The sequence below is a fragment of the Centropristis striata genome, chromosome 4 (genome assembly GCF_030273125.1).
Source record: "Centropristis striata isolate RG_2023a ecotype Rhode Island chromosome 4, C.striata_1.0, whole genome shotgun sequence".
In the NCBI taxonomy this organism is placed as follows: Eukaryota; Metazoa; Chordata; class Actinopteri; order Perciformes; family Serranidae; genus Centropristis; species Centropristis striata.
Window position 1 is genome coordinate 5,643,091 of NC_081520.1, and position 14,757 is coordinate 5,657,847.

The 14,757-nt window shown below is 37.5% G+C and overlaps 1 protein-coding gene across 1 annotated transcript; it reads right to left on the reverse strand.

Moving 5' to 3' along the window:
• Positions 1 to 6,673: 6,673 nt before the first annotated feature.
• On the reverse strand, positions 6,674 to 8,957 carry kcne4 (potassium voltage-gated channel, Isk-related family, member 4). Its single transcript, XM_059331547.1, has 2 exons — positions 8,910 to 8,957; positions 6,674 to 8,314 (listed from the first exon to the last, which is right to left on the reverse strand). Exon 2 carries the CDS (start codon positions 8,273 to 8,275, stop codon positions 7,736 to 7,738), a length of 540 nt encoding a protein of 179 aa, XP_059187530.1. The 5' UTR covers positions 8,276 to 8,314; positions 8,910 to 8,957; the 3' UTR covers positions 6,674 to 7,735.
• Positions 8,958 to 14,757: the final 5,800 nt, after the last annotated feature.

A 14,757-nucleotide genomic window follows, 5' to 3' on the forward strand; every position in this document is an offset into this window, starting at 1 on the left:
ATAAATAAAGGATAAATGAATGTGTAGCGCAGTTGTAGTTTTGATTTAAAACATAGGTCACCGAGAGCTAATATGAAATTAGGGCACATTATCCTCATGTAATTGTAATCAGACTAGTTAACAGAAAACAGACAGTTAGTGCGTCAGTGCTGACTTTGTGTGCCCATGTGACCTTTTACATGGATTTTCAGACTGTTCATAATAAAACAGCCAGCTCTGGTTGTGTGAGCCTGAGCCTGAGATACTTTGATGTCATATTATAATTTGCTCAATTTCCATGACCCAGAAAAGGTCTTCTAATTTATCAAAGCCAATGCAGGCTGTCATGTCAGCTGGAAACTGATTGGCTTTTATCGGATGGACTGATTCAAAGGACCAGCTTCATGTGGGTTCAAGGTTGATGTCACAGTTATGATATTGACACCAACTGTTTTGTAGAGCTGAGGGGTAATGTACAGTGAGTTTATCCTGTAAGTGATTTGTTGACTGTTGATTTCTTTCACTTGTGACTATCAAATTATTTAATACAACTACCACACTCCTGAAGCCATATCGTTTAGAGAACATTATAAATCTAAGACAAAACTCACAGAAGAGTGGAACCTGGAGAAAAAAGTGCATCTATGTGCTACTTCAGCACCAAGGACAGCGTCATGGATTATTTTAGGTTACTGATACTTCAGAGCCATGGTCGGGGCCGTAGATTCTAACAAATTTGATTATGACATTCCAGCATTTAATCAGTTAATATATGAATAATATATGAATAAGTGCAGATTTAAAGTTGCATTATTTCCTTTTTTTGGCCACATAGGGGCAGAGCTCTTCAGCAAGGTGAAAGTCACATACATTTGACTTATTATGGCCACAAATAGAAATATCGGTGTTTAGTTTGAGTCCTGTTTCTTGGGATTTGATTTGTATACTTTCACTATTAAGTGAAAGTACTTAAGACAGTATCAAGATTGAAAGCTTTAATTGACTTGCTGAATCTGGAGACACGCCATCTTTCCTTATATACAGTCTCTTTTCAATTTACATAACAACATGTCGCCTGTTGTTTAGGTTTACATACTGATTAGTGCAGTTTTTAAATTTGATTAATGTTATGCCAGCACATAAAATAGACATTCAGTATCTGCCGAAAATATTTAAGCAAATCCAATGTAAATACTACTAATGCTAATACTAATTATCCTACACTCAGCCACTTTTTTAGCTCACAAGGTGTACCTAATGTGGTCGTGTAGTCTTCGAGGTTGGAAATGTTGTGCGCAGGCGGCAACCTCCTGGTCTGATCAGGGAGGCAAACCAGGAAGTGCCTTAAGCTGCATTCTACTGAAAATTCCAGCAGGAATCGCTTGCAAAATTCTCACTTGATTTACCTCAGATTTTTTCAGGACAACATTATGGTCTCAATCGCTAGTAAAAAAAATATTTTCAAGACAATTTGATGTTAATAGTTCAAATAAGGGCCTCATTTAGAAGAAAATAGAAGATAAAGAATAATACGATTTGGGGCCTGACTACCTTTGATTGACAGGTCAGTAACAAGGCGAGCTGTCATCAGGAGAGAAGCAGAACAATGCATATCCATGGCAACATATATATATATATATTATTTTCACTTAATGGTTGGACTAACAGACACTCCAAGGAGTCGCTGTTCATTTTTCTTAGGTAAGTCACATACATTTTGTTTTTGTTTTTGCTAGCTAAAATGCACATCCCAGTTAATGCTCCAGTTAATGCTAACATGAATAAGCAGCAGCTTCTCTCAGTCAGGTTGAGGTGTAGAGAGGCTGTAGTCAGTGATCAGATCCCTCTCCTCCTCCACAGTCCAGATATGGTCTGCTCCCCGTATCAGAAACAAGATGGTGACGCAAGATTGCGACGAGTGTAACGCTGAACTCGATGCTTCCAACGGGTGACAAACCAATGGGTGACGTCACGGTGACTACGTCCATTATTTATATACAGTCTATGGTTGTGGTTCAGAGATGGTCTTGTGCAGACCTTGGTTGTAACCAGTGGTTATTAGAGTTCCTGTTGAACCAGTCTCCATTCTCCTCTGACCTCTGGCATCAACAAGCATCAAGGCTCTCTGGAGGTTTTCTCTTTTTGGGACCATTCTCTGTAAACCCTAGAGATGGTTGGTAGATCAGCAGTTTGTGAAATCCTCACACCAACAACCATGCCACGTTCAAAGTCACTTAAATCACCTTTCTTCCTCATTCTGATGCTGCTTTGAACTTCAGCAGCTCGTCTTCTTCATGTCTACATGACTAAATGCATTGAGTTGCTGCCATGTGATTGGCTCATTAGATAATTGCATTGACAAGCAGTTGAATGGATGTACCTAATAAAGTGGTTGGTGAGTGTATATGAAATGTGTTAAAAAAAAAACCCAATTCCTGCAAGAAACCAGTGCACTCATATACTGTAGCTCAATTATATATACTCACATTTACAAACCACCATTTCTTCTAAAATCTCAACTCAATGAAAAGAAGTTAAATGAGGAGACAGAAGGGAGGAATTAAGGGGGTAAAAATGGAAAAAGGAAGAGAGATGGTGGGTTCGAATGACTCATCTCCACACTCATTAATGTCTTGTATGTGTGGGGCCTGAGGCAGGACACAGGCCCCACCACCGACTCCCACATGGGGACACTAATGACAAACATCCTGCTTCACAATGCAGGAGACACTCCATGCATCACATCTGCTTCTTATTGTCACCCTGCTTACTCTTACTCAGTCTTTCTCCTGAGAAATACTCCCTCGCTTTGTATCCCACTATCTCTCTCTCACACACACGCACACAGCTGTTGTTGCAACATAAAAGAGGACAAGGCAGCTTGCACTTTGTTTTCCTCGCAGGAGGTGCAGCAGTGCGCCCCCCACGTCTTCCTTGTTGTTGTGTGGTTGTGTGTGTTTGCTGTGCATGAATTATACAGTGGGGTGTTTATGTTGTGAAGGAATTATGATTTCAAATGCTTCAAAAAGTCTGTATGTGTCAAGGAGGAAAGGGAAAGAGAGACACAGAAATGATTGATGCTTATGATTAAAAGTAGGTGGGCCATTGAATGGGCTTATAACAACCAACTGGGACTACTAGAAGGTAGAGTGGGCCATTGAATGGGTTTATAACAACCTACTGGGACTACTAGAAGGTAGAGTGGGCCATTGAATGGGCTTATAACAACCTACTGGAACTACCAGAAGGTAGAGTGGGCCATTGAATGGGTTTATAACAACCTACTGGGACTACTAGAAGGTAGAGTGGGCCATTGAATGGGCTTATAACAACCTACTGGGACTACTAGAAGGTAGAGTGGGCCATTGAATGGGTTTATAACAACCTACTGGGACTACTAGAAGGTAGAGTGGGCCATTGAATGGGCTTATAACAACCTACTGGAACTACTAGAAGGTAGAGTGGGCCATTGAATGGGCTTATAACAACCTACTGGAACTACTAGAAGGTAGAGTGGGCCAATGAATGGAGTTATAGCAACCTACTGGAACTACTAGAAGGTAGAGTGGGCCATTGAATGGGCTTATAACAACCTACTGGAACTACTAGAAGGTAGAGTGGGCCATTGAATGGAGTTATAACAACCTACTGGAACTACTAGAAGGTAGAGTGGGCCAATGAATGGAGTTATAACAACCTACTGGAACTACTAGAAGGTAGAGTGGGCCAATGAATGGAGTTATAGCAACCTACTGGAACTACTAGAAGGTAGAGTGGGCCATTGGATGGGGTTATAACAACCAACTGGAACTACTAGAAGGTAGAGTGGGCCATTGGATGGGGTTATTACAACCAACTGGAACTACTAGAAGATGGAGCAGGTCCCTTATTGACCATACTTATGGGATGATAAGCCTGTGATAATGTCCAGATTGGGTGGTAATGTCAAAAAGCAGGAAGTGGAAACGTATCTTCTCAGTCAGTAATAAAGGGAGGTGAGTCAAAAATAAACCCATCTTTGAATGTTCCCCGGACTAATACTGAATTTGGAAAAACCGCTTTCAGTTTTTCTGCTGCATCTACCTGAAACATCTTACAACATTCACTCAAACTCAACACAATTATAACTATGGGCCAGTTTAAATCTATGATAACCAATAACTCTGCCTTTCACTGTAACTGTTTTTAATGTTTTTGCATGTGTTTTGTCTGTGCTGTTTCCTGTTTTCTCTGTACTGTGTTTTTAATGTGTTAAAATGTCTTATAATTTCAAAGTGAAAACATCTATCAGTTATTTACAAATTATACAATACAAAATATATTTCACCTGTTTTAGGACACACATAAATCACCACAGGCGCAGCCAACCAGTTTAGCAGGCACATAATTACCTAGATGGAGATGAACTTTCAGTTAATTACAGTATAATGGCACTTGTATCTGGACAGTCTGACCTTTGATGAGTCGGTATTGAGGCAAAACCTCCAGCATACGGATAAAGGAACACTCCTATCAACTCTGCAATTGAAAAGCACAAGTCAGTGGATGAGGACAAAAACCTTTCCAAGTCACTGAACAGCCCTTGGAGTATAATGAAATGAAAAGAGTGTGGCATGGCTATAAATCTGCCTAAAGCATGCTGTCCTTAACAATTAACTTTTGCTCATTATAGGACGTAAAATCTGGACAAAAACGTCTAAAAGATTGTATTCAGTCTCTTAATTAGTCACAAGCAACCTGTTCTCACTCCCAACTCATCAGATATTGCAGCCCCAAAGCAAGTGTATGTATAAGACATACAGGCTTTCCATTCATTCTAATATTAACCCTCTGGAGTCCATCTATTTATTGAAAATACACATGTTTTAATTACAGTAATAACTTTATTTCTATATGATATGTAAACAAGCTGAGAAAGCCAGTTGAAAGTGCATCATAGGAGCTTTCAGTGTGCCATTTATGTTTCTAGAACATTTTCACAATGTGAATTTTCTTTCTACAATGAAAGCTATTACTATTTTTATTTTTTATTTTTTATGTTGTGTATTAGAAGGTGTTTATATGTTGTGCATCAAAGGGTTAAGTCAAGTACTCAAGTTGTACACCTTCTAGCAGAAGTGATGTAGGTGATAATGAAATCTTAACACAAGTGGTCAGCTGGAGACCCTTAGAAACACATGATACACACAGGTGTAAACGACAATGTGTCTCATCTGTCCACTTGTAATCCACATTTTAAAATCCAGTCTAAACAGGGCCTTAGAGCACATGTGGTATAAAGAGTGCATAATTCCAGGTAGGGCCGGTGAATGTGTCAAACAAACACCAAAGTTTGACCCAGAAGCCATGTGTTTGTGTGAAACCAAAAGTCTGTGTTCAGTGTGAGATATCTCATTAGTTATTATTAAAAAGAGTTGTATTCTATCAGATGCAAAAAAAAAGCACGATATCTGCTTTATATATAGTCCACTCTGTTCAAAAACCCATATTGGTTGACCACTACACAGTAAGTCCTAAGAGAGGCTGAGAGGCTAATTGCTCTCAAAAACTCATCTTTAAAAATGTGAAGTGTGGTTCCCACTGAGGTAAGTTAAATAACAAGAATGATTTTTGAAGTGAAAACCCATAAACAAAGTCCTTTGGGCCTATTACACAGTCAATACATGTACGTCATCACATATTCCCTGCGGCCATAATTGTTGCTGGTGTGGTGAGCTGTCATTGCAGTGAGTTGTGGGACTGAGAGCCTGCAGTGCTGCTGATAGCCTGTGTTTGTGCGTGGATGTGTGTGTGTGTGTGTGTGTGTGTGTGTGTGTGAGAGAGAGAGAGGGGCAGGGCTCAGTGACGCAGCAGAGGGAACACACAAAAGAGCGACGGCTTAGAGGAGCGGAAAACCTGAAGCTGAATCCTGGCATCGTTCCCTGTGTTTTTATCTTCTAGGCAAGGAAAGTGTTCATTATAAGAGGAGAGAAAAGCCCCAGTGAAAGTCTACTATAGCATTCAATGTGTACTAATACAGTCTGATGGGGTTTTAAATGGACTCCATGATGTCTTCGGGGGCCTTTTGCATGACCATAAACCTCCACACCTACAAAATAATTCGATATCTTTTGGTTTCAAGCTTCCTGAGTTGTTGCATTGTCTGTTTTAAGCATAGAAACACAATTGGGACACAGTCTGTGGTGTCTCCGTGTCAGAAATAGAAGGTAAGGGACATGTTAAAGTGAAGCTCTAGGGAAAGTTCAGTCTCTAAGATTGGACGTCAGGCAGATACCACTCACTTACAAATCTCCCTGTAGAGTCTGAGCACCAAAGACTTTCTATTAAGTGCAAAATATCTCATGTTGTCTGATATAAATGATCACATATCACGTTTTACAGTCATTGCATATTGTCTGTTATAATGATCCAGTATTCTCCTATGAGAATATCATGTTATCTGATATAATAAACTCTCTCCTGATTGAAATGAGGGTTTGAGATAAAAAGACGGTGCTTTGATGATACTGACTCAGTTATTATCTGCATTATTGTAATGATCTAATGTAGGCAATCTCTAAAAATAACGTGATAATAATAGAGTTACTTTTCCCCCTGCTTCATCCCTCTTTCATCTGTGAAAACAGAAAGCTCTAAGAGTGCCCTCCACTGGTGAAACATCAGAGTACAAAAAGAAAGAAGAAGAAGGCCCATATTAATTCATAAACATTTATTTTTTTCTGAAACACAACAGAGACTCTGAAATGAAGCCTCACAAAGTGAAAAATACAAACAGTATGTTACAGTGCATCGCTTGCATCAAGTAAACTACATTGCTGACTGTGTATGAACAGTGTCGATCATGAAGCTACAACAGACACATTTTAGTTTCAACAATCTTTCAAGTGGGTTCCAGGTACGTTTCAATACTCAAGACCATGATGGCGAGAGCGAGTCAAGTTCAGTCAAAACAGCCAGAAAAACAGCCAGTCGCTCTCTCAGTCCGCTGCAGGGTGAGTCATCAGCTGGAGGGAGGGGTCGCCACCACATGAGCCAAAGTCAAATTATACAATGAAACAATAGTATAATAGCAAAAAGTGTTGTCTTTCATATCTATATATATATATATATACCTTGTTCTTTTGTACAGCTCTGTTTCTTGTGTGCATTTTCTCAAATACATATGGGGAAATATTTATCTATTAATGTATTCATTAGTGATTCCAGCTTTAAGCTATTGAAGTGTGCTGACCTGGGTGTTGAGCTGATGATCAACTGCCCGTACAGGTGTAAATATAGCATTGAACTGAATGTTTACTTCACTCTCTATAAGTTGGGCCAACATATAACATAAAAATGTCCATTATCATCATATGTTCACTTTCACCATGACTATCTTGTCATTTAAAATGATAACTTAATTAAGTAAAGTTTTGTGGTGTGTGTGTGTGTGTGTGTGTGGTTTCCTGTTACTACTGAGTGTGTGTGAAATGTGTAAGTGTGAATTTGTGTCTCAGAAATGTGTGTCAGTTCAAAACTATCAAATAAAACAGTATTCTGGCTCAATAAGGTTTAATAATATTGGCCACACAGTCTTGTTTGACTCCAGCCCTTATATGGATATCATATCATGGGTGATGTTGCTTTGGGGAGTTTTTATGGCTGCTGGCTGAACTGTTTGGGCCTCTGAGAAACTCCTGCTTTTCTCTCCAGGTGATGTTTCTCCTCTTCTCGGCTGTGACAGGTACACAAAGTTTTTTTTCCCCCTGGGTGGAGTTCAGCCTAAATCATCTCCGCTGTTCGCCCCCTTCACGTTCTCCTGTGATCCCTCCGCCGTGCCGCTGTCCGACTCCTCCTCTATGGCGAAGCGCGTGTCCGCGGAGGAGCACAGGGAACTGATGCTACTCTGCTCCGTGCACAGCGCGCACGCCAGCGGGGATGGCAGCACGCCGTCGTAGTGGAGGGGTCCGAAGTGGTTGCCGTGGTTGCCGCAGAAAGGCAGAGACACCTGCACCGAGCGCAGCTCCGACACAGCTGAGGGGAAGGTGAGGCTGTGTTTCTTGGGCAGCGCGCCCCACTCCCGCTGCTCCTCCTCGTGCACGAGGCGCGTGAAGACGTTGATCCTCCTTTTCTCCCGCCTCTTGGAGCGGAAGTATCCCAGCATTATACCAGAGAGGAAGATTGCGTAGAAACACATGATTATTAATATGTAAGGGAACGCGTTTCCATCGCTTTTTTCCGCATGGGAGTGCGCGGTGCTCTGTGTGTGCAGGAAGAGGCGTTTGGGAGGTGCTGTGGAGTTTTCCAGGTGCTCCATTTCTTCAGTGCGGCTGACGCTGATGACCAAGAATATGTGCTGAAAAAGATACAGAAGTACACCCATAAATACGCTGTTTTTTTCCACCTTTACGCACGCTTTACGCACGCTTTACGCACAAGGATAGGTTTCCAATGAGAGAGATTTTGCTGTGCAAGTAATTGCAAAGTGATTAAAAACTATAGATAAACATTTGAAGAACTAAAAACTAGGACGATATGGATAAAACCTCTTCATTTGTAACTAATGATGACATTTGATCACAGGTTTGGGTAGAGCAAAAAAGTTAACTTACTATTCCTTAACCCTAATGGATAGCACATATAATGCACAAATAAAAGGAGTAATCAATATTTCACTTTCCAAGGAAATTTTGAATTGTTACATTCTGTGCATACAGGTTTTTTTTTTAAATGCAACTACTTTGGATACTTAAATAACCTCTCATTCACTCAAAAAACATTGTTGAAAAATCTTTTCATTTGGCATTTCTCTACATTTTGTGTAAAAGTAAACACTTTCCAGTTGTTTAAAAAAAAAAAAAAAGGTACCAAAAGTCAGCAGATAATTGGGTTTATATAAAAATAAACAAACAATATATAAACAATAACAAAATCCCAAACTGTTTACTTACCAAACCGAAGAGCTGAGTCTCATGTGAACCTCTTGTATCTTCTTGCAGCTCTTTGGAAGTTTGGCAGAACTTCTAACTGGATGAAGATATTTATACAGAGACCCTGGAGTGTCATGAGTCACGTGGCTGGGACTGACTGTAAGATGAGTCCTGTGGCTATGGAAGCCCTGAAGGGACCCCACGTTAAAAAAAAAAGAAGAAGAAAAAACTGTGTATCTTTTTTACTCATGCCTTTGGGAATTCTAATGAAATCATCGAATGCCCATGAGTATATTAGACGTCCAAGGTACTGAGAGTCCAACAGAAAGGGACCCAGGGGGATGTGATGGAAAAAAACATTGAAGGAGTAATGTTTTGAAATAATCCTAGAGTCACACACTCACACTAGAGTATAAAAGGATGCATGGTCACATCCACAAATGCCACATTGGACCGCTCTCCTTATTTTCCATCAAGCTGCTGCACAAAAAAAATCTGACTCTCCTCATCTCATCACACAGCAATCTTCAGTATCCTATCCTGAACCCAAAGCCTATGAATAAAATCATACAACACATTCAAGAACAACATGGAGGAAACGACAGACTGACAACAATCAGAAACAATTATTTAACTCAGACAGAGACACACCACACAGCAAAATATGTAGTGTTGTTTTTTCAGTGTTAATAATTTTGAGTTGGTGAGTGTCTATTTTGGAGTTGTTTTAACACTTGTAGTGATCAAAAAGCTCTGCCAGTGTTGTCAATCAAGCGAGTTATATGTTAACACCTGACACCTGAGTTAGATTCACTTCCTTTGGAGTTTTTTTTGTCAGATTTTGTGACTTGTATGTTCGGTTAAAGACAGAATGCACTTTTAATGTATCGTAAAACAAAACAATGAATGTTAATTATCACATTAGTGAAAGGAAATAACATGATTTTAGGGTTAAAAAAAACTTTGTGTGTCAAAGTCACACAATGTATTGTAAAAATGAACACTCACAGTGAAAGGGAATAACACGATTTTAGTGTTGAAATTACACTCTGTCAAAATAACAAGATGTATGATAAAAATTAACACTCAAAGTGAAAAGGAATAACACAATTTGGAGTTAAAAGTGCACTTATGTGGTGTCATAAAACAACACCAAGGGTGTCAAATATTTATATTTAACACTATTAAAGAGTTAAAATATTAACACTTTTCAAAGTGTAATTTTAACTCAGGATCCATGAGAACTATATAAACTCAGAAAAAGTGTTAAATTTAACACTCTGTGAGTTGAATTAACACTCCCAATTTTGCTGTGCATGAATCCATGAGAACATTCATACTGACAGATTACTGATTTACAATAAGTCTGAAGGGACCTTTATCATACTTAATTGAAACTATCAATTCAACAATACTGCATTCACTGAAAAAAAGCATTGAGCTTACCAAATATTTTCTTCTTATATCTAGCAAAAGTATCTTAATTACCTTGTTTTGAGTATAATTTACCTACTGACCATAGCTTAATGTGCTTATTTTAAGAATATGTGTCATTTTGTAACAAAAATGAGTGAATAACCCTCTTCACAGGGATTTCAGTCTTGTGTAAATATTTTTTTTTGGATTGACATTGTGAGCCTTTTCATGCTTTTCAATCTATTCAACTGTTGAATATGGTGAGTTTTTTTTAACCTAAAATATTGGTTCCAATTGAGAGTTTTAGTTGCATGTAGTTTAAATGCTATTTCAAAAGCATTTTGTGCCACCAGTATCTACCCACAGATACTGAAATGAGAAAAAAATGTGCTCGTTTCAAGTATTGCGGGCTTATTTTAATGTTACTACAGTTGGGCTTTTCAAGCCACAATTGCTCAAAATAAGTATTTTTGGATTTATTTTAAGACATCATTGGTTTTTCCAGTGTTGAGATATTTTTACTTACTTAAAGAATTCTTACAAAGAAACATTTACTTACTGCACTGGCAGATAATTTGCTAAATTCTAGTTATTTATTTCTCATTTTTTGTCAGTTGGTTTTTGCAGTGTTGTAAGTAAAGTCTGCATTCAAAATCCTTCTCATGTGAATGTACAGAAGTCTTATTAACAGGATGTACTTTAAAGTATTAAAAGTGTCCATTCCCTATAAACTGATATACACGGTTGCCCATAAAGTTGGCATGAAATGTTTTTTTTTATCTCTTCCTATGAAATGATTGTGACAATGTGATTTAATCTTGATAGATAAAGTGTAAATCTTTTTAAAACGTTATTAATCAATTTCTTCCAAACATATCACAATGGAAATGAAACCACAATTAACTGAGAATTGTGTCTGAAAAAATTGTTATTATTCCAACTTCAACGGCGACGGTGTATATTATATTATTGCATTATAAATATTGACACATCAACGTAGGGCTGAACTTCACTGAGCAGCTACAACAAACCCCCAAAATCAGGGAGAAATTTAATTAATGGGGTAGGAAAAGGCATAAAAACACAGTTCTGCTGCGTAAAATTGTAATGTTTTCATTGAAGGTGGCGTATATGACATTCAAAGCATTAATATAGAAGTAAAACAATATTTGCAATGTAAAGTATTGAATATAGTGTTGCAATCCAAGCTTCTCTGTTTGTTTTGGTATGTGGACTGGCCTTACATGCATTTGAGTGCCAAGGTTATAATAGTTTTGGATTTTTTATTAGTTTTAGTTTTAATTTCGTTGTGAATTTTTGTTTTCAAATTCAGTTAGTTTTAAGAGAGAGTTTGCTAGTTTTTATCTGTTTTCATTTTTTTGGAGAATGCTTAGTTTTAGTTTAGTTTTTATTAGTTTTTTTGTAAAAGGGTATTTGTTGGGTGCGAGAATCAAAAAGGTAAAAAAAGATGTCTTTATTTTCCTTACCTTATCCATCTTAGCCCCAATAAGGTGATTAACTCTTGCAGCTCCGGGTGAAGTGCTGAACTTTCTGAAGGCGATCGACTCACATAGTCGTGTAACATAATAATAAACAATAAACATATTCACCAATGCGTCCTGTATGAAAAAAGTTGACAAGGCGAAAACGAAGGACATTTTAATTTCAATTTTAGTTTGTTTTAGTTTTTAACCAAACAATATAGTTTCAGTTAGTTATGGTTTTTTAAAAACGTTTTTTATTTCAGTTAACGAAAATGTTTTTTCAATTCTAGCTTTTGTTATTTTGTTCGTTTTCGTTAACTATAATAACCTTGGTGAGTGCATGTTAGTGCCTTTTAGTGCACGTGAATCACTTCCTTTGAGACAATCCTGGCCCACAGTTGCTTACAGCACCTTTATGTTTGCTTTTTGTTGTTAAATACTGGATAGGGTTAACCCTTTGATGCACAACATATAAACACCTTCTAATACACAACATGGGTCAAAAATTACGCACATTCATTTCCCATGTTATTTCATGCTGGCTGTGTGTTTGAATATCTTTTTTTTATTAAAACAAATCTTTATATCCATTTTTCCTTTCATATTTTATGAAGAAAAATATTTTCTGTATTATTACATCAAGTTTACACACATGGGTTAAAAGTGACCTTGTGCATTAGAAGCATAGTGATACAAAAAGTGATACACTAAATTATCAATTTGAGTATATTTGTAACTATGTTTGTCTTATTTTTAAGGTTTAACTTTAAAAGAGTTGTTAGAACCACCAGATTACATTGGAAAATCACATATTTTAACATTTGAGAGTTATTAGAGCCACCAAAGAATGATTTCCACTGGAAAAAACAATTTAACAAAATAGGATAGTTACTATTTGTGTCTTCTTTGTCAGGTTTTGAATTGGTAACTTGTAAACACCTTCTAATGCACAACATGGGTCAAAAATTACCTTGTGCATTAGAAGCGTAGGGTTAAAAAACGGGGTTTTATTCAAAAAGTAAGACATGAAAACTAAAAATTAGAATGTATGATGATCAAAAACAAGTTATTTGAGGAAAACCTGCAATACTGAATGATGAAATTAATTTTTTGCAAAGATATAGAATATGAAAACTTAGTCGGGTCACTTTAGACCCATGTTGTGCTTCAAAGGGTTAAAGAAATGTCTTTATCTTCTTGACACAGGCACTCAGAGTGACCTCTGCCCTATTTGGACACTGACTTGATGTTACGTGCTCCCCCCCTCGCTCTTGTTGTCTAGCTGTCATTCATGTGGTGTTCTGTGCTTTTCCCTCAGGTGTTATCAGTGAGGATGATTGCAGGGAGGTTATAAAGAGGGGGCTGTGACCTCTCCTTACTCTCTCACTTCCAGCTGCAGCAGCAGCAGCATCATGTAGTAGGTGCTCAGGCCTTTTGTTTGGTTTTGGCTTTTCATTTGTTTTCTGGTGGTTCAGTTGTTTTTTTTTTGGCATTTTATTTCTATTTCTTGTTTTACACTGTAAAAAATGTCTGTAGATTTTACGGTGGAAAGCTGCTAAACCATGACAGTAAAAGACCGTAAAACGATAAATGGGTAAATTCAGTTTCAGAAGCAATGAAACACTGTTAATGTATATATCAGCCAAAACCGTGTTTTTTTTAAAACATTTTTTAAAATACATTACTCCACTGTAAAATACACTGGCACTGTGTTTGTAGCAAAAATATACTGTAATATATATACAAGCCATCATTCTTGCATTTATTTTTTGTAAAAATACCATTTCTCACTGTTAAATGTACTAAACACCATATCTCTAACACAAATATACTGTAATATTTAATGGTAAAATCTTAATTCATGCAGCATTTATGAAGTATTTTCTTGTCAATTATATGGCAGAACAGAGTTTCTTTTGCTGGAAAAAAGACAGTAAAATATGGAATAAAATGGCAATCTTAAAAGGGAAATCAACAGTGCTAGTTTAATTTTAACGTAATATTAGAAAAAGTTGCACTGTAGAGACCTTAGACCTCTTTTATGGGGACCTTCCCTCCAATTTATGTGTTATTGTCTAATAAGGCAGTTAGCCTCAAAGGTCAATCTGTCTCTTTTTTGCTCTGCACAGACAGAAAGGCGCTTCTTTCATATTTAGTTACTAATCCAAAGTGCACATAGGCTTAGGAGCCATATTTTGTAATATTATGATGAACCTGACCTCTAACATTAGCAAAATGTTAATACATATATACCATAACTGAGTGAAGGTCTGGCAGAACTTGCTTTGGCACTGTAATGTACAAAGCTGATTGTAAATGTCTCTTCTCCTCTCAAGTCATTTTATAAAAGCAACCTCCAACCTAAAACATCTGGCAACCTGGTCTCACAGGAATCCGTGAAATAGCCACAGATTCGCTTAACTCAAAATCCGTGGAATAGCCACGGAATCACTCAAATTTCCGTGAAATTGACACAGATTTTGCTACAATGCAAGTTAATGACAGTCATATCCCGTGGCTATTCCAACATACAAAGTGATTATGTACATTTACTGAGTGAATATTTTTAGTAAATAAAACATATATTTCTCGCTAGAAATGTGATCAAAATCCATTTTTATGCAGAAACTAAGTCAAAATATTGATTTTTTTCACTAAAAATGAGAGAACCGTCCGCCATGTTTTTTGTTCTGACCGCCGGGACCTTAAAAGTCACGTGACTTGGAACAAACCAATAGGAAAAAATATTAATTTGCATTGTAGCGAAATCCGTGTCAGTTTCACGGAAGTTTGAGTGAGTTAAGCGAATCCTTGGCTATTTCACGGATTCCTGTGAGACCAGGTTCCATCTGGAGTCTCCTTTTTCATTTGTCTGTGAAGTCCAGCATCAGCAATTTCCAAAACAGTTTAATTTTGACACAATCTGATTAGTGTAGAGGGAAAATCCTGAGTATAACTGCTAATGAGTT